Here is an 18526-nt window from a genome sequence, read left to right as displayed (position 1 = left end):
AAGTGGGGGCCAAGTAGCAGCAGTTTTGAGGATGTGAGGTTGTGACTAGCAAGCAGATATGCTAAAACCCGAGTTAAACCATTTATAACTAATTAATCTATTTGGTTTATGAGGATGGTGCTGACACAACACTATAGACTTCTTTCATTCTGAATAAATCTTTGGAATTTGGGTCTCTTCTCACTACTGATCATATCATGGTATCCATAGTTTTCAGTAAAGTTACACAAAGACGGATATCTTCAGGATTGTAACATGTAGACATGATAAATGTATAAATTCACTTTGACACACATGACATACTCCCTCATATAACACCTTTCCTTATATGTCCTCCTCTAGCTGAATTCCTTTGAACAGCTGTGTATCAACTACACCAATGAGAAGCTACAGCAGCTCTTCAACCACACCATGTTCATCCTGGAGCAAGAGGAGTACCAGAGGGAGGGCATTGAGTGGAGCTTCATTGACTTTGGCCTTGACTTACAACCCTGCATCGACCTCATCGAGAAGCCTGTGAGATATTTCTCGTTGTTTTACCCCGCACAAAATTTGTCTGCACTTGGTATTAACACAAGAATTGTATATGTAATCAATGTCTTGATACGGAACAATACCAACTGTGTGTTTTGCCTTTACACCTACTTTTTATTTGCATGCTCATCCGCATTGTGAGCTGCATGCATCTTTCGTTTCTTGCAGTTATGACAAGTGGGTGGGGACGTGCCAAGTTTTTCATTGTAAACAATGTTCAAACCAAGAATTAACTTCTTTTTTTTTTTGTTGCTGAAAAAGATGTCATTTTTAATTAAAATGGAAACAAGTTGTCTGCAAGTTGACCTCCAGTGGTTGTATTGCAGATCTAATCACATGCCAATTGCAATGACTGCTGTTTGCATTTAAACACTGCTTTAATATATTATTTTCTTTATCTAAATACAAATACAGAACAAACTTCTTGTACTCGTAGCCTGCTTATTCACCTTATACTGGAATGAGCTCAACAGCAGAGAATTTAATCTAATGGCAAATAATTGCTTTCATGTGATGTTTTTATTTCAAATGTTAAGTGAATTTTAGGGGAAATTTTTTTTTAAATGAGAAATTTTTCACATTTTTTTTTAATTTGATTCATTGGTCAATTCTAAAACAAAGCCACATAACACAAATGTGGTCATGAAGTAAAAGGGCAAGGATGAGACAACAAAGTCAGACTACTTTCCACAGTGGTCCTCTTAAGATGGTAAGAAGCTCTATTTGGCAAATAGGGCATAAAGTGGTAGAATAGCAGCATTAAAAATCAGAATAAAGAGTATTCAACCGCATAGACCCATACAAAAAACACAATAAAAATAACAAGCATGTTGGGTCAGCACTGAAGGAGTACACTCTCAATGACATGCTCTCCATTAACAAGGATTTTGCCTTTTTTTGCTTTTTTTTTGTTTTTGAAACAGTACCCAGTGGGAGTGGTTTTTACATTAAGAGGCAAACTGCTTCACTCTCACAATGTTGTTTGTTTATTTATATTCAGTAGAGAAGGATGGACAATTACTATTTTTGCCATTTAGGAAATTTGAACATTTATTTCATCATTCTTTATAGCATTTTTTTTCTAAATTTACATGTCGACTTTTGCACATCAGGTGAGTGTAAAACCTTTGTAATAGGGCTTTTTAGAAAATGTTCATTTCATTTAGCTTTTCTTTTTCTCAACGGTGAAATTCTCAAAAAGCGGCTGATGGAAACATGGCTACCGTTTAATTTCTAGCACAAAGTTGTTTTTCCGGTTGAGGTATGAATAGTTTATTGTTAACTGTGAACACAAAACCTAATTTAGTCCACTATAATTCCTTTGGAAACTTACTGATTGTCCTGGTATTTTGTCTCTCTTCCTCTTCCTCCTTAGACTGGCCCTCCAGGCATCCTAGCTCTGCTGGATGAGGAATGTTGGTTCCCCAAAGCCACCGACAAGAGTTTTGTTGAGAAAGTGGTTCAGGAGCAGGGCACCAATCCCAAGTTCCAAAAGCCCAAGAAACTTAAGGATGATGCAGATTTCTGCATTATACACTATGCTGGAAAGGTCATTGCTTGGACTTCGCAAAATCCTGTGAAATCTAGATTCTTTTTAAATTCTCTTGAATCAATCCTAAACATTTTCATAAAATTCAACCATTAGTTTTTATGCATAATATGAATGGTGTTAAAAAAAAAAAAGAAACTAAAATCAGGATTATGGCATAGAACTGTGGTACAGGTACATGCATGCTGAACAACCTTATCACTTAAAACACTTTTGACCCAACCTCAAATTTCTTTAAATGTATAAATACAGCTGTCCTCTGGTGCAGGTGGACTACAAGGCAGATGAGTGGCTGATGAAGAATATGGATCCTCTCAATGAGTCTGTGGCCATTTTGCTCAACCAGTCAACTGATAAGTTTGTCGCCGACCTATGGAGAGACAGTAAGCAGCATAACTGCATTTTTTCAAAATTCATACTGCCAACAATTCAGTTGGCATTTGAAGCATATTCTCTGAGATACTTGATAAATCTTTGGTAGGATAATGGTGTTCTGCAAATTTTTTACCTTCAAGTGTTTTTCCTCTGCAATTTAAAGCCTATTGAAATAAAAATGTTAGGACATATTGGGTAAACAAAGCTTATCATTAGCCATTGTTTGAAGTAGGATATGTTACACATTATGGTAATACTGTTTAGAAATCGATAACGTTTAGTTCATATCTGTTAGTGATGAGTAGCTTGAACTCATAATACCATGATAAAACTCATTATTTGGTCTTTTGCTCTTTCTCCATCTCCTCACAGTGAACCGTATAGTTGGCTTAGACAAGGTAGCAGGAATGTCAGACTCCATGCATGGTGCATTTAAAACCCGCAAGGGCATGTTCCGCACTGTGGGCCAGCTATACAAAGAGCAGCTAGGAAACCTCATGGCCACACTCAGGAATACAAACCCTAACTTTGTCCGCTGTATCATCCCTAACCATGAAAAGAAGGTAAAAAATAACCCATCTATTCACCATGATTACTTTCTTCTAGCTGAAGCTGTCACTGAAATTGATGCATGCTCGGTCTCCAAGTAACAAACTCTGGAATGGCACTATATCTCCTCCCTTAGGCTGGTAAGTTGGAGGCCCACCTGGTTCTGGACCAGCTAAGGTGTAATGGAGTTCTGGAGGGGATCAGAATCTGTAGACAGGGATTCCCCAATCGCATCCTCTTCCAGGAGTTCAGACAGAGGTGAAACATTTGTATGAAAACATTAATTTCCTTATTTCAGATGTCTTCTTTTCAACATACTATCTTGCACTCCTACTTCAAGAGCCAAGCCAGGACTGAACTATTAAACTCAGAAGCTATTTAAAGATGACAACAGTCTAATTCCACAAAATTAAATTGCGACTAGGGCCACTGAAGTCATTCAATTTCCTATCTCACAGGTATGAGATCCTTACCCCAAATGCCATTCCCAAAGGCTTTATGGATGGCAAGCAAGCCTGTGTGCTCATGGTAAGACTGACACATCAGCCTTGAAAGCAAAAAATCATTTCATTTCTCAATTTGTTTGCCTGTTGCCATTTCCATTTGTTTGAGTCTCTCTTTGCTCCTTGCTCATGTGCTGTTTTGTCCCCCCCCCCCCCCCCCGTTATTCTTCTATCATATAAGGATTGCCAATGTTGCATCTGGTCCAATCCTGATCTCATCCATCCTCACATTCCCCTGCTTCCAGAGAAACTGTTTGTCCACAGCTGAATTAAAGTGCAATAAACTCACTCTTTCTCCTTGTCAGATCAAAGCTCTGGAGCTCGACCCCAACCTGTACCGGATTGGTCAGAGTAAAGTGTTCTTCAGGGCAGGGGTTCTCGCTCACCTAGAAGAAGAGAGGGACATAAAGATAACTGATGTCATCATCAGCTTTCAGGCCTGGTGCAGGGGATATGTGGCCCGCAAGTACGAGGGATTCTGTATTTGCTTTGAAATATTGAAAACATTTCTCATACATGGAATTTTAAGATATATGCGTGGAAAAAACATGCCACCATATGCTATTTTAATGTAGCATCATCAGTGTCAAAAAATATTTAAATAAAGAAACTGAATAAGAATGTATATCTTTGACTTTCTTCCCCCCTCTCTTCCCAGAGCCTTTGTCAAAAGGCAGCAGCAACTAACAGCCATGAAGGTGATTCAGAGAAACTGTGCTGCCTATCTCAAATTGAGGAACTGGCAGTGGTGGAGGCTCTTTACAAAGGTATAGATGGTAGTGATTAAAAAAAGAAAACCCTTAATATGATTTGAAATTGCTTTTTGTATTGCAAGTATCTCTACTACTACTTACAGCTGCTCTCCTTATGGGTCGCCACAGCGGATCATCCGTTTTCCATCTCTTCCTGTCCTCTGCATCGTCCTGTCATGACAGCCACCTGCATGTCCTCCCTCACCACATCCATAAACTTCCTCTTTGGCCTTCATGTTTTCCTCTTCCCTGGCAGATCAATATTCAGCATCCTTCTCCCCATATACCCAACATCTCTCCCCCCACACAAGTCCAAGCCATCTCAATCTTGCTTTTCTTGCTTTGCCTCCAAACCATCCAACCTGAGGTGTCCCTCTATTATAATCATTCCTAATCCTGTCCTTCTTCGTCACTCCCAATGAAAATCTTAGCATCTTCAACTCTGCCACCTCCAGCTCCATCTCCTGTCTGTTCGTCAGTGCCACTGTCTCCAAACCATATAACATAGCTGGTCTCACAACCATCTTGTAAACCTTTCCTTTAACTCCTGCTGATACCTTTCTGTCACAAATCACTCCTGACACGTTTCTCCACCCACTTCATCCTGCCTGCACTCTCTTCTTCACCTCTTTTCCACACACCCCATTACTTTGAACAGTATTTAAACTCATACGCCTTTATCACCTCTACTCCTTGCATACTCACCATTCTGAATCAGAGTCAGAATCATGTTTCTTGGCCATGTACGTTTTGCACATGCATGGAATTTGACTGGTATCATGGCTCTCTGTGTACTTAACACAGAATAACAACACTACAACACAACAATCTTCAGATATATACACAAGGATTGACATTTACAGGCGAAATAAGAGGTTATAATGTGCAGTGGTGCAGAGAATATTATCAGAGATGCTGAAATAAATGTTAGCAGGTTAACTTACATACATGTCTGAGGTAGCTGGACATGACAGAGCATACCAGAGTATGTACAATGTACAGTACAGTTTACTATATACAAAATGGTTGGATTTATTTGACAGTGTTAAGCGTTCTTTTGAATAACAGCCTGCGGGAGGGGACTGTTTTTATATCTGGTTGTTTTGGGGTACAGCACTCTGTAGCACCTGTCAGAAGGGGGGAGTTGGGACAGGTTGTGACCAGCATGTGATAGGTCTGCAGTGATGTTGCCTGCCCGTTTCCTGTGTCTGAAGGTGTATAAGTCCTGAATGGAAGGAAGGTTGGCACCATTGATTTTCTCTGGAGACCTAACTGTCCATTGTAGTCTGCTCCTGTCCTATTTGGTGGCCAAACCAAACCAGACAGTGATGGGTGTGCAGAGGACAGACTGGATTATTGCAGTGTAGAACTGAATCAGCAGTTCTTGAGGCAGGTTGAATTTCTTCAGCTGGTGGAAAAAGTAATCCTTTGCTCTGCATTTTTGATGATTGTGTCTATGTTGGATACCCATCTTAGGTCCTGAGAGATTGTGGAACCCAGAAATCTGTAGGTTTTCACCGTAGACACTGTGCAGTTGAGTATGGGGTGGGGTGGGGGTGGTGAGGGGTCCTCCTGAAGTCAACTATCATCTCCACTGTTTTGACCATGTTCAGCTCCAGGTTGTTATGACTGCACCAGAGGGCCAGCTGTTCAACCTCCTGTCTATATGCAGACTCATCACCTTTCCAGATTAGGCCTATGATGGCTGTGTCATCCACAAACTTAAGTAGTTTAACAGGCAGGTCACCTGAGGTGCAGTTATTCATGCAGAGGGAGAAGAGTAGAGGGGACAGCACACTTCCCTGGGGGCACCAATGTTGATTGTCCGGGTGCTGGATATGATTTTCCGCAGCCTCACCAGCTGCCTCCTGTCTGTCAGGGAGTTTTAACATACTGGCAGACTGGGTCTGGTACAATGAGTGAGTTTGGAGTGAGTGATTGGAGGATATCTGGGATGATGGTGTTGAACACTGAGCTGAAGTCCACAAAAAGGACCCTTGTGTATGTCCCTGGAGAGTCAAGGTGTTCAAATATTGTTCACCATTGCAAACAAGAAAGGGCTCAGATCCAATCCTTGATGTAATCCCACCTCTACCTTGAACACATATGTCATACCAACCCTCAACACTGTCACACCACTCCTAAGTACTTCTCTGCCACTCCCAACTTCCTCATATAATACCACACGTCCTCTCTCAGCACTCTGTTATATACTTTCTCTAAATCAACAAATATACAATGTAACTCCTTCTGCCCTTCTCTACACTTCTCCATCAATATTCTTAAAGCAAACATCAAATCTGTAGTGTTCATTCGTGGCATGAAACCATACTGCTGCTTGCTAATCGTCACCTCTCCTCTTAACCTAGCTTCTATTACTCTTTCCCATATCTTCATGCTGTGGCTGATCAACTTTATACCTCTGTAGTTGGTACAGCTCTGTGCATCACCCTTATTCTTGAAAATCGGTACCAGTATGGTTCTTCTCCACTCAGACATCCTCTCACTTTCCAAGATTGTTAAACAATTCTACAGTACTACACTGTAGTTTTTAACTGCAGTGCGGTTAAAAACTACGCTGCCATCTCCCCTAAACACCTCCATCCTTCCACAGGTATGTCATCTGGACCAACTACTTTTCCACTCTTCATCCTCTTCATAGCTGCCCTCATTTCCTCATTGCTAATCCACCGCACTTCCTGATTCACTATCCCCACATCATCCAACCTTCTCTGTCTCATTTTCTTCATTCATCAGCCCCACAAAGTACTCCTTTCACCTTCTCAACACACTCTCCTTTCTTGTCAGCACATTTCCAACTCTATCCTTGGTCGCCCTAACCTTTTGCACATCCTTCCCAGTTCACTCACTCTTCTAGCAAATCAGTACAAGTTCTTTTCACCTGCGATAGTGTCCAACCTCTCATACAACTTGCAATGCACCTTTTTCTTTGCCTTTAACACCTCTCTCTTCACTTTACACCGCATCTCCTTGTACTCTTGTCTACTTTTGTCATCTCTCTGACCATCCCACTTATTCTTTGCCATCCTCTCTCTGTCAACCTCCCTCTCTGCTGTAATTCCTTATTCCACCACTAAGTCTACTTGTCTTCCTTCCTCTGTCCAGATGACACACCAAGTACCTACCACCCAGTGCTTGTTTTAACTCCTTCCTGAATGCCACACAGCAGTCTTCCTTCTTCAACTTCTGCCGTTTGAATCTTGGCCCAGCCATCATTCTCTTCCTCTTCTTGGTCTCCAAAGTCATCCTACAGACCACCATCCGATGATGCCTAGCTGCGTTCTTCCCTGTCACCACCTTGCAGTCTCCAATCCCTTTCAGATCGCGCCTCCTACATAAGATATAGTCCACCCATGTCCATCTTCCTCCACTCTTAAATGTCACCCTTTGTTCCTCCCTCTTCTTGAAATATGTATTCACCACAGCTATTTCCATCCTTTTCACACAATCCACCACCATCTGTCCTTCCACATTTCTCTCCTTGACACCATACCTACCCATCACCTCCTCATCACCTCTTTTCCCTTCACCAACATGCCCATTGAAGTCAGCTCCAATCACCGCTCTCTTCTCCCTGGGTACACTCTCCACCACGTCATCCAACTCACTCCAGAATTCTTCTTTCTCTTCCATCTCACATCCAACTTTCGGGGGATATGCGCTGATAGCATTCATCAATACACCTTAGATTTTCAGCTTCATACTCATCACTGTTCAACACTCTTTTCCTCCAACACGCTCTTGACATACACTTCCTTCAGAATTACCCCTGCCACATTTCTCCTCCCTTTCGCCCCATTGTAGCAGAGTTTGAGCCCATCTCTGATACTCCTGGTCTTACTCCCCTTCCACCTAGTCTCTTGCACACACAGTATCTTCCTTCTTGCCATCATATCAGCCAGCTCTTTCCCTTTACCAGTCATAGTGCCAACATTCAAAGTTCCGACTCTCACTTCCACACTCTTACGCCTCCTTCTATCTTGCTGCCTCTGGACATGCCTCCCTCCTCTCCTTCGCCCAACAGTAGCATAGTTTCCACCGGCACGCTGCTGGCCAACAGTACAAGTGGCGGTCTTTGGTAACCTGGACCTTGACCGATGAAGTATGGAAATCTGATTTATGATCCAACTATTTGATATGGCATAGTTTTTATGCTGGTTGCCCTTCCTGACGCAACCCTCCCAAATTATTCAGGATTTGGACAGGCACTAAGAATGCACTGGCTTGTGCGTCCTCAGTGGCTGGGTTTGTATTGTAATTGTAACAGATTTTTTTTTAAATAGTTCACAAGCTCAGAAGAAGACTTCTTGCATAAGTTTTTTTTTTTTTCAATTTCAGAGCAAATTTTAGGAAAATACATTTCGGCATAAACTTTCATCGTTATTGTTATTATGGCCTTGCGAGTATGCAGTTTAATCCCTCATTATGTCCCAATTTCTTTAATAATTAATGTTTCTTTTTTCCAGGTGAAACCCCTGCTACAGGTGAGCCGGCAGGAGGAGGAGATGCAGGCCAAGGATGAAGAGTTGATCAAGGTCAAGGAGAGATATTTGCAGGCCGAGCAGCAACTCCAGGAATTTGAGGCCAAGCAGCAGCAGGTAAAGGTGTCCCCATTGAAAAGGTCCCTTTAATAAACAGACAGTGAGACAGTTGAGCACATTATAGGAGGGTGTAAGATGAGGGCTGGGGCAGCATACGCTGAGAGGCATAACCAAGTGGCCGGGATAGTGTACAGGAAAATCTGTGCCAAATATGGACTGAAAGTTCCGAAGTCTAGATAGGAAACACCACCAAAGGTGGTTGAGAACAGCAGAGCTAAGGTCCTGTGGGTCTTCAAGTTCCAGACGGACATGCAGGTGCTGGCCAACCAACCAGACAATAGTGGTTGTTGACAAGGAGCAGAAGAAAGCAGTAGTGATAGATCTGGCAATCTTGGCTGACAGCAACATCAGAAATAAGGAGAAGGAAAAGATAAAGGAGTACCAAGGGCTGAATGAAGAACTGAAACAGATGGGGAAGGTGAAGTCCAAAGTGGTTTCTGTGACAATAGGAGCACCAGGGGCTGTGACCTCCAAACTAGGAGAGTGACTTAGTGTCTCCAGCAGGTTCAAGGAGTAACATCTGAGGTTTCTGTCAAGATGAGTCCTAGGAAAAGCTAAGATGCTGCGCAGAACCCTCAAACTCCCAGACCTCTGGTAAAGGACCCGTGCTTGAGGAAGATGCATACACCACCACCCCATGAGGGGGTGGGTTTATTTTTTTTTTTTCTTGTTTTTTTACATATTTTTTTTTCCATCCTTTGGATGAGATATCCAAAGGACGGAAAAGTTCACCATGCCCAGGAACTCCTGCAGGGACTTCACCGTGTTTGGGCATGGGAACCTGGCGATGGCGTCCACCTTGTTGGGGAGGGGGGTTGCTCCGTCCTTTGTAACCCAGTGCCCCAGGAAATCAATGGTAGGCAGGCCCAACTGGCACTTTGCCGGGTTGACGATGAATCCATGCTGGCTGAGGTCCTAACTCACTGTGGTCACTAAAGATCCCACGGGACTTATCACAAAGAGTAGGGGGCTCCCGGGTGTCCTGGCAAAATTCCCAACCTGGCTCTCCCCATCTGGCCACCTAATCATCCCCCCATGTAATTGACTCAATGATTCCTCCCTCTCCACCTCAGTCTGATATGGGATGAGCATTCTGGTGCAAAATAGCTGCTGTGCACCACCCAGGTGGGTGCTACACATAGGTGGTGATTGAATTGAGTTACCCCCTTCAAATGTGAAGCACTTTGGGTGTCTAGAAAAGCGCTATATAAATGTAATGATGGTGATGATCATGATTATTATTATTGTTATTATTATTATTATTATTATTAATGTTGCATGCAAAACTCAGAAGGGCATTGGAACCAACACCAGAGGGATTGGGCACCAGCTACTGATTGATAGAGCAGTCACCCAAGACTCTAAGAACAGACAGACTAACCCGAGCACTGCCTCAATTGCCTACAAGAAGGCCTATGACTCAATGCCCCACACGTGGATACTGGAGTTCTTGGCACTATACAAGACTACCAGGATACTGATAACCTTCCTCAAGAACTCAATGCAGCTGTGGAAAAAAACCAAGAGGCCAACTCAAAGGCCATCGCACAAGTGTGGCATATACAAAGGTGATGCACTGTCCAGGCTGCTGTTCTGCACAAACCTGAACCCCCTTAGTCAGATCATTGCAAAGAGTGGACATGAATACAAGTTTAGAAGCGGGGTAACCATCAATCTAAATGGATGAGCTCAAGCTGTATGCTAAGAATGAATGAGACATTGATTCACTGATTCACCACATCACCAGAATATATATCGATGACGTTGGGGTGTCATTTGGGATGGATAAGTGTGGCTGCATGGTGACAAAGAGAGTGAAGGTGATCAAGACTGATGTGATGGAACTACAATATAGACACACAGGACAGAGGGGGATTTTTATACATATACAAGGTTAGGAGGGTTACTTTATAAACATATTCCATTGCAATTACATGTTGCAAAATGTATTCAGTAATTTACTCTAAGTATCACAAAATTAAATTAGTTTTCTCTAGTTACTTTTAGTGTTGGATTACCTCAATGCCAAATATGTAAAAAAGACAAAAAAGAAGATATCAAAAACATGATTTTTATTTAAATCTGCTGTTCAGAAGATTTGTCCTCTCCCTCCTCTGGCAGTGAGAGTAAATAATTTTCTCCTTTCAGCGCTCTCCGAGGAAAAGCTACACTAATGGATATCATTGTCTGTGATTGCTGTAGATCACTTTCTTTTTTTACTTTAATCCTTCCTCTGAACGCTGAGTTTCATTTTTCCTCTGGAGCATCGGAAACGTAGCTTCAAAGCCCAGAAGCTTTCTGGCAGAAATCCCTGAAGGCAAGCCAATCAGAGGTATGCCAAACGCTGGGCAAGCCAATCAGAGGTATGCTGAATGCGTTCATCACACGGAAGTTCAGCTCTGGCAAAGCAATTATTGCCGGTTGATGTAAAATGCATTGCTGCCCATCACTTCTGGGAATGCAGCATAGGAATATCGTCCTTGACACCAGATTTAAAACTATGGTATACTGCAAAATAGAGATTTAACTGACGATGGTATGCTTCATCAGCATTGTGAGAGCTTGTATGGCATGGGGCTTGAATGACACGGACATTTATTTATATGTAAAAGTCCCACATTCTAGCTTTAAGTGCATTTTGGAAGAGACAAATGGTGACATCAAGCTTTTAAGCATCAAAACATGTAGCGACAATGCAAACAGACAATGCTGATTTAATTTAATACATAGATTAAAGGCACCTATACCCACCCTCTCTAATTTAGAGAGGGTGGGTACTGAGGCTTCCTCAGTTCGTGCCTTTCTGACTGGACCAAGCTAGTCTCGCTTGGTCTAGCTTGGTCTAGTCAGAAAGGCACGAACTGAGGAAGCCTCTTGGATGAGAGGCGAAACGTCTTCACGGATATATACCAAGTCCAGTTGCCCTTGATTAAACTCTTTTGGATGTTCCTCAATCCATTCCTGAACAATTGCAGTGTGGCAGGGTCATTGCCATCACAGAATATCGTACCCATGAAGGGTTGTACTTGGTCTGCAGCAATGTTTAGGTAGGTGATATGTGTCAAAGTAATATCCACATGAATACTGGGACCCAAGGTTTCCCAGCAGAACATTGCCCAGAGAATCACACTGCCTCGGCCGGCTTGCCTTCTTCCCATAGTGTAGTCTGGTGCCATCTCTTCCCCAGGTAAATGATACATATGCACACAGCTGTCCACATGATGTTAAAGGAAATAGGATTAATCAGACTGGGCCACCTTTTTCCAATGCTCCATGGTCAAGTTCTGATGCTCATGTGCCCGTTGTAGGTGCTTTCAGTGGTGGGCAGCATTGAACACTCTGATGATCTGCGGTTACGCAGCCCCTTACGCAGCACATTATTTAAGATATTCACTTCACCTGTCGGTGGTTTTATTGTTTTGGCTGACCAGTGTATATACTATATGTCATTATTACAGGTTCAATGTAAATCAATGGGAGACAACTCGCTAGCTTCCAGAGCTAGGGTCATATGATTCCAGCTAAACCACCTTACTTCTTATATGTTCTGATATCAGTCTCACCCTGAACTTCCTGCTTATCCCCAAGCTAAATGCTGAGAAATCAGCCCTCCAGGAGCAGCTTCAGGCAGAGACAGAGCTCTGTGCAGAGGCAGAGGAGATGAGAGCCCGTTTAGCCACCAGGAAGCAGGAGCTGGAGGAGATCCTCCATGATCTGGAGTCCAGGGTGGAGGAGGAGGAAGAGAGGGTCACCCAGCTGCAGAATGAGAGGAAGAAGATGCAACAGAACATAATGGTCAGTCAGTATTAATGGGGTTTGTTATGTGCAGCTTTTTTTTCCTGTTTATTAGTTTCAATAGGAAGTACAAATGGACGAAACAATTGACATACAATGTACAAACAGCATGTTGACAATGTAAATGAGGAAAAAATATAAATATGAAAAAGGGACAAAGATATATATAAACTTAGCACAATAAGTAAGGAAATTTGTGTTTGGTAGATTATTTCTTTGTTGTAACAATGCTTCTTGGCAGTAACTATTATATCAGGCACCTGATTGTCAGCACCTGGGTTACCAGAAGCTCAAAACAACAGTCAATAGCAACAGCAAAATAAGCTGTTCGGCATTGGCAGAGATTTGACAAATTTTTCATGGGCACAACCCACATACTCAGCTCTGCTGCTCATCCCACAAATGCATGTTCCTTACAAATGTGGCACCATTTAAAAGGGAAATAAACAGGCTTTCCAACTGTATTAAGATTTATTGCCAAGAAGCATTGTTACAACAAAGAAATAATCTACCAAACACAAATTTCTTTACTTTTTGTGCTAAGTATATATATATAGTGAGTCTATGCAGATTTTCTTGGCTCACTCTTTTCATATTGGTGTCATGTGTCTAGATGTCTCCCATCATGAGGGGCAATGAAAAATACAGATTACACTTCATTAGAAAACAGATTCTCAAATGTTTTTTCATCAGTACGGAGCCCGGGAGGTGACGTGGGAATAAAATTATTTTGGTAACACTTTAGTATGGGGAACATAGTCACCATTAGTTAGGTGCTTATTAGCATGCAAATTAGCAACATATTGGCTCTTACTTGGTCATTATTACGTACTCATTAATGCCTTATTCAGCATGGCGTTATTATACAACCAGTAAGCCATTAACTATGAGTTTTCCCTCTATAACCTCAGAATTATTGCTTATTAGTAGTACCATCTCAATATGCTTTGCTTAGTATGGACTTTATAAGGTGGTAGTACCACAAGAAGAGTTATTCTCCCTTACTAACACTTAATGAATATGGTCTGTTCTTACATAACAAAACACAAAACTACAAGTGTTAGTAGTGTTAAATTACTCTAAATTAAGTTTTTGTTACTTAGAATATGTTCCCCATACTAAAGTGACATCTTGATCATTACTAATTCACTAGTAATTACGTTTTTTTACTGTGACTATGTTCCCCATACTAAAGTGTTACCATTATTTTAACTCACACGCACGCAATATTAAGTCGCATGCTCAATTTCGTAAGTCGCACGCACGCGTTGAGTAAGTCGCAAACACGCTTTATTAAGTCGCGCGCACACTTTAGCGCACTCGCGCTTTAAGAAGTCACACGCCCTATACAGCATTTCTGTGCTCACTGCTTATAGCCCATGGCCGAACGATGGAGCTTCGCCGCAGAAAAAGGTAAGGCAAGGCGCACTATTAGCGTATTGTGACGTGGTCAAGTAATGGACTCCTCAGCCAACCGTTTCGTTAACCAGCAAGCTTTTAATGCCTGTAAGACAAGCCAGTGATAACACACATAGGTTTGTATTGGTCTCAGCTTCCCCCCTTTGAATGGCCACTGAACCGACCTTACCTATCTGCCTACTCTTTACACCCATGGTGGGAAATGGCATGGTGGGAAAAACAACTTTTCTAATAAAGTCCCCATTACCTTCCAAAACATCCCCACTATCTGTAACAAATATGCCCCCGTTTTTAACATGTTCAAGATCATACAATATCACACAAAACATTAACACTCTTCAGCTGCATTGTGGGTAATATGCAAATGAACCCCTCCCCACTCCCAGCAGGAACACTCCAATAGAATTCGCCACACTGCCCCCATCCTTGAAAGACCAACCCAAACCCAATTCCCATGTGGATGGGTCCATCCACCATGAAGGTTTCTTCTGCCGAGCACCCCTCCCATCCTGGGCTGCTCCTTGCAGCGGGCTGCTGATGGATGATGGGGGTAGCAATGTATCCGCTGGGTCCAGCCCCCACCCTTGACGTCACCGCTGTTTCCATTCCTGGCCAGGGAGGGCAGCTCTGTAAGCCCAGTGTCCCCGCCCCCTCCCTGGACACCGGTAGCCTGGTCTACAGAGGAAGAGGGGTCTGGCACCCCACCCCCCCCACCGCACTTTCAGTCCCGGCTTGGTCACTGTCCCAGCTGACGTAAGGTGCGAGGCAATTTTGGTGAAGGATGACTATCCGAGGGCAGCTGTGCAGCCTCACTCTGTAGGTAACCCCCGAGATCCTCTTCAGGATCAGGCAAGGCCCCTCCCAGCTGCTGTCCAGCTTTGGGGACCGTCCCTTCTTTCGCTGTGGGTTATACACCCATACGTTGTGCCCCTGCTGGTACTCTTTGCAGTGGCAACGTACATCATAGGCTCTCTTCTGCCTTTCCCCTGCAGGAGCCATGTTCTCTCGAGCCAGTTGATGAGTTGCCTCCATCCGGTCCTGTAGTGCGTCTACATAGTCCTGGCCTGGCGGCCCTTCTACTGGTGGGTTTGGCAGCTTGCCAAAGGCCAGATCCACAGGCATCCATAGCTCCCGACCAAACATTAGTGCAGCTGGGGTGCGCCTCGTAGACTCCTGAGTGGCAGACCGGTATGCCATGAGTACCAGGGGCAGATGGCGGTCCCAATCCCTTTGATGCCTCGCCGTGAGCATGGCCAGTTGTGTGACCAATTGAACCGATCAACCAGGCCATCACTTTGAGGTTGTAGGGGAGTGGTCCTGGTCTTCCGCACTCCAAGGCGACGACACACTTCCCCAAACACCTGGGATTCGAAATTGCGCCCCTGGTCACTATGCAACTCCTCTGGCACCCCAAACTGGGTAAACATCCCCTCAGTGAGGCAGTCTACCACTGTGGCTGTAGATTGGTCAGGGATGGCATAGGCCTCGGGCCACTTCGTGAAATAATCCATCACTGTGAGGATGTAGCGATTACCATCCTCTGTCACAGGGAATGGCCCAACCACGTCCTCTCCAATTCTTTCCATGGGCACCCCCACCCTGTATTGCTGAAGGGGGCGTGGGATTGCCCAGGCGGCCCCTTCTTTGCCTTGAAGGTGTTGCAGTTAAGGCAGAACCGCTCCACGTCTCGCCGGCACCTTCCCCAGTAGAATCTTTCCTGCAGCCGCCGCAGAGTCTTGGTAATTCCGAAGTGCACTCTAGTGGGGCCATGAATTGTGTGTAACACTTGCTGCTGTACTGCCCTGGGAACAACTAGTTGCCAGGTACTGCCTCCCCTCCTTGGCTCTTCCCACACCTGGTAGAGACACCCCTCATGAAGCATGAGTGAGTTCCACTGTCCCAGCAATGCCTTGGTGGTGGGTGAGTGGGGACCTGCCATCTCTCTACTTGTGGCCTCTTTATGTGCTAGCCAGCGTATCACGGGTCCCAGGTGGCTATCCCGATGTTGGAGTTCCCCTATCTTGGTTGGTGACATCTTCTCCAGCGGCGCACTTGGGACCACAAGTGCCCGCACTGTGACATGGCCTACCCCTTGCTGTTCTCGAGTCTCCAACTGGCTACAATGGCAGCAGGCCTGACCAGAACAGGGGCGTCTGGAGAGGGCATCGGCATTGTTGTGTTGGCTGCCTCTTCAGTGCTCCATGGTGAAGGTAAATCCCTGCAAGGCTTCGATCCATCTGGCTACCTGCCCTTCTGGTTCTTTGAAGCTAAGTAGCCAGCGGAGCAATGCATGGTCCATCCTCAATAGGAAGTAATTTCCATACAAGTAAGGCTTAAAATGTTTTACAGCCTGTATTACTGCCAGGCATTCTCTCCGAGTCACACAGTAATTCCTTTCTTCCTTTCTCAAGGCTCTGCTGTAATAGGCCACCACTCTTTCCCCTTCCCCACTGGGCTGCGACAGGACTGCTTCCACACCTACATCACTGGCGTCGGTGTCAAGTATGAATGGCCGCTGCATGTCTGGAAGGGCTAGCACTGGTGCTTGGGTCAAGGCTTTCCGGAGTATCTGAAAGGAACTCTCACAAGCTTCAGTCCACTGGAACCATCGTCCCTTCTCTGTGAGCTGGTGGAGCGAATGGGCTTTGTCTGCAAAGGCGTGCACGAACTGACGGTAGTACGATGCCAGTCCCAGAAAACTCCTCGCCTCCTTTCCTGAGGTGGGTGTTGGCCAATCCCTGACTGCAGTGACCTTGTCAGGGTCTGTGGACACACCTCCTGGCCCTAACACATGTCCAAGGAACCTTGTCTCCCGCTGCAATAGATTGCATTTTCTTGGATTCAGTCGCAGGTTGGCTGCCTCGATGCATTTGAGCACCAGTTGGAGGTTGGAGAGGGCTTCCGTAAACGTAGCTGCATGCACCAGAAGGTCATCCAAGTACACCACACAGGCAGAGCGACAGATGGGGCCAAGGAAATGCTCCATGAGGCGTTCAAATGTGGCCTGGCTATTACATAAGCCAAATGGCATGACTGAACTGCCAGAGTACTCGGCCAATGGTGAAGGCAGTCTTTGCACAGGATTCTGGGGCCATCTCCACCTGCCAGTACCCACTTCTTAGATCCAGGGAGCTGAGCCATTGGGAACCTGCCACACAGTCCAGGGCCTCGTCGATGCGGGGGAGTGGGTATGAGTCTTTCCAGGTCAGGTTGTTGAGTCACTGATAGTGCAAACAGAATCGGAGGGACCCATCCTTCTTGGTAACCAGCATGGCAGGGGATGCCCACGGGCTATCTGAGGGTTCAATGATGCCCGCAGCTGCCATCTCCTGGATCTTTGCCTCTGCCTCTTGAAACTTCATCAGAGGGAGATGGCGAGCTCTCTGGCAGACTGGGTCCGCATTACCAGTGTCAATGTGGTGCTGTACAAAATTGGTGCGGCCACACTCCAGATCACTCGAAGCGAAGAGGTGTGTCTGTGCTCTATCAGCAGGTTCCGTACCTGCTCCCACTCTTCTTGGCTCAACCCCTCTGTGCACTTTTGGGACAGTTCTTCCAGCGCAGAGGCCGTTTCTGGTGATGTACCTTCCCATGGCCCTGAAGCCAGGCACAAGATTTGCGGTCCACCTGCATTGCCCCCTGGATTGCCGTCTACGCTAATGGCATTCGGCACTTGGTTGCCCACCTCCAGCTGTGGGCCAGCCGCCAGTCCAAGGATACAGCCCTCTTGTATGTCTGCTTGCCAAAATTCTTGCTGTACTTCTGTTTCTCCTATCTTCAGAGTCAGTTTACTTCTCCCCTTCATTCTAGCACACTGGCCTGTAACTCTCTCCATCTTTACTTTCGTCGGGAGTAGAGAAGAAATTTTACATTTCCTCGGGACTCCACCCCACGAACACCACCCAGCGCATCTACCGCACTCAGGGGTGGGCACAGGTCTCCCCCTTCCTGAGGCCGCCCCTGAGTGCTCCCATCTGGAAGAGAGAGCAGACCTCTAATCTCCTCTTCGAGAGTAGTGATTTCCATAGGCCCTTCGGCCAACGTTTGCTGCCTAGAGAAGTCCATCCCACTTCTGACACCAATGTGACATGGTCAAGTAATGGACTCCTCAGCCAACCCTTTAGTTAACCAGCAAGCTTATAATGACTGTAAGACAAGCCAGTGATAACACACAGGTTTGAATTGGTCTCAGCTTCCCCCCTTTGAATGGCCACAGAACCGTACTTACCTATCTCCCTACTCTTTACACCCATGGTGGGAAATAGCATGGTGGGAAATACAACTTTTCTAATAACGTCCCATTACCTTCCACAACATCCCCGCTATCTGTAACAAATATGCCCTCGTTTTTAACATGTTCAAGATCATACAATATCTCACAAGACATTAACACTATTCAGCTGCATTGTGGGTAATATGCAAATGAAC

At 44.8% G+C, this 18526-nt stretch overlaps 1 protein-coding gene across 2 annotated transcripts in view; it reads left to right on the top strand.

Annotated features, from left to right (window-relative positions):
- The window catches only part of LOC130112542 (myosin-9-like), a 204522-nt gene that overhangs the window by 42710 nt on the left and 143286 nt on the right, over positions 1–18526 (top strand). For both annotated transcript variants that reach the window (XM_056279957.1, XM_056279956.1), the window contains 10 exons: positions 343–516; positions 1910–2083; positions 2352–2466; positions 2831–3021; positions 3144–3265; positions 3466–3535; positions 3816–3976; positions 4169–4277; positions 8750–8881; positions 12473–12679. In XM_056279957.1, the coding sequence (XP_056135932.1) occupies positions 343–516; positions 1910–2083; positions 2352–2466; positions 2831–3021; positions 3144–3265; positions 3466–3535; positions 3816–3976; positions 4169–4277; positions 8750–8881; positions 12473–12679 (1455 nt within the window). The remainder of the gene's footprint in view (positions 1–342; positions 517–1909; positions 2084–2351; positions 2467–2830; positions 3022–3143; positions 3266–3465; positions 3536–3815; positions 3977–4168; positions 4278–8749; positions 8882–12472; positions 12680–18526) is intronic.

The sequence above is a fragment of the Lampris incognitus genome, chromosome 5 (genome assembly GCF_029633865.1).
Source record: "Lampris incognitus isolate fLamInc1 chromosome 5, fLamInc1.hap2, whole genome shotgun sequence".
Classification (NCBI taxonomy): Eukaryota; Metazoa; Chordata; class Actinopteri; order Lampriformes; family Lampridae; genus Lampris; species Lampris incognitus.
Note: the sequence above shows the minus strand (reverse complement) of the source record. Positions and strands in the feature narration are given on the sequence as shown.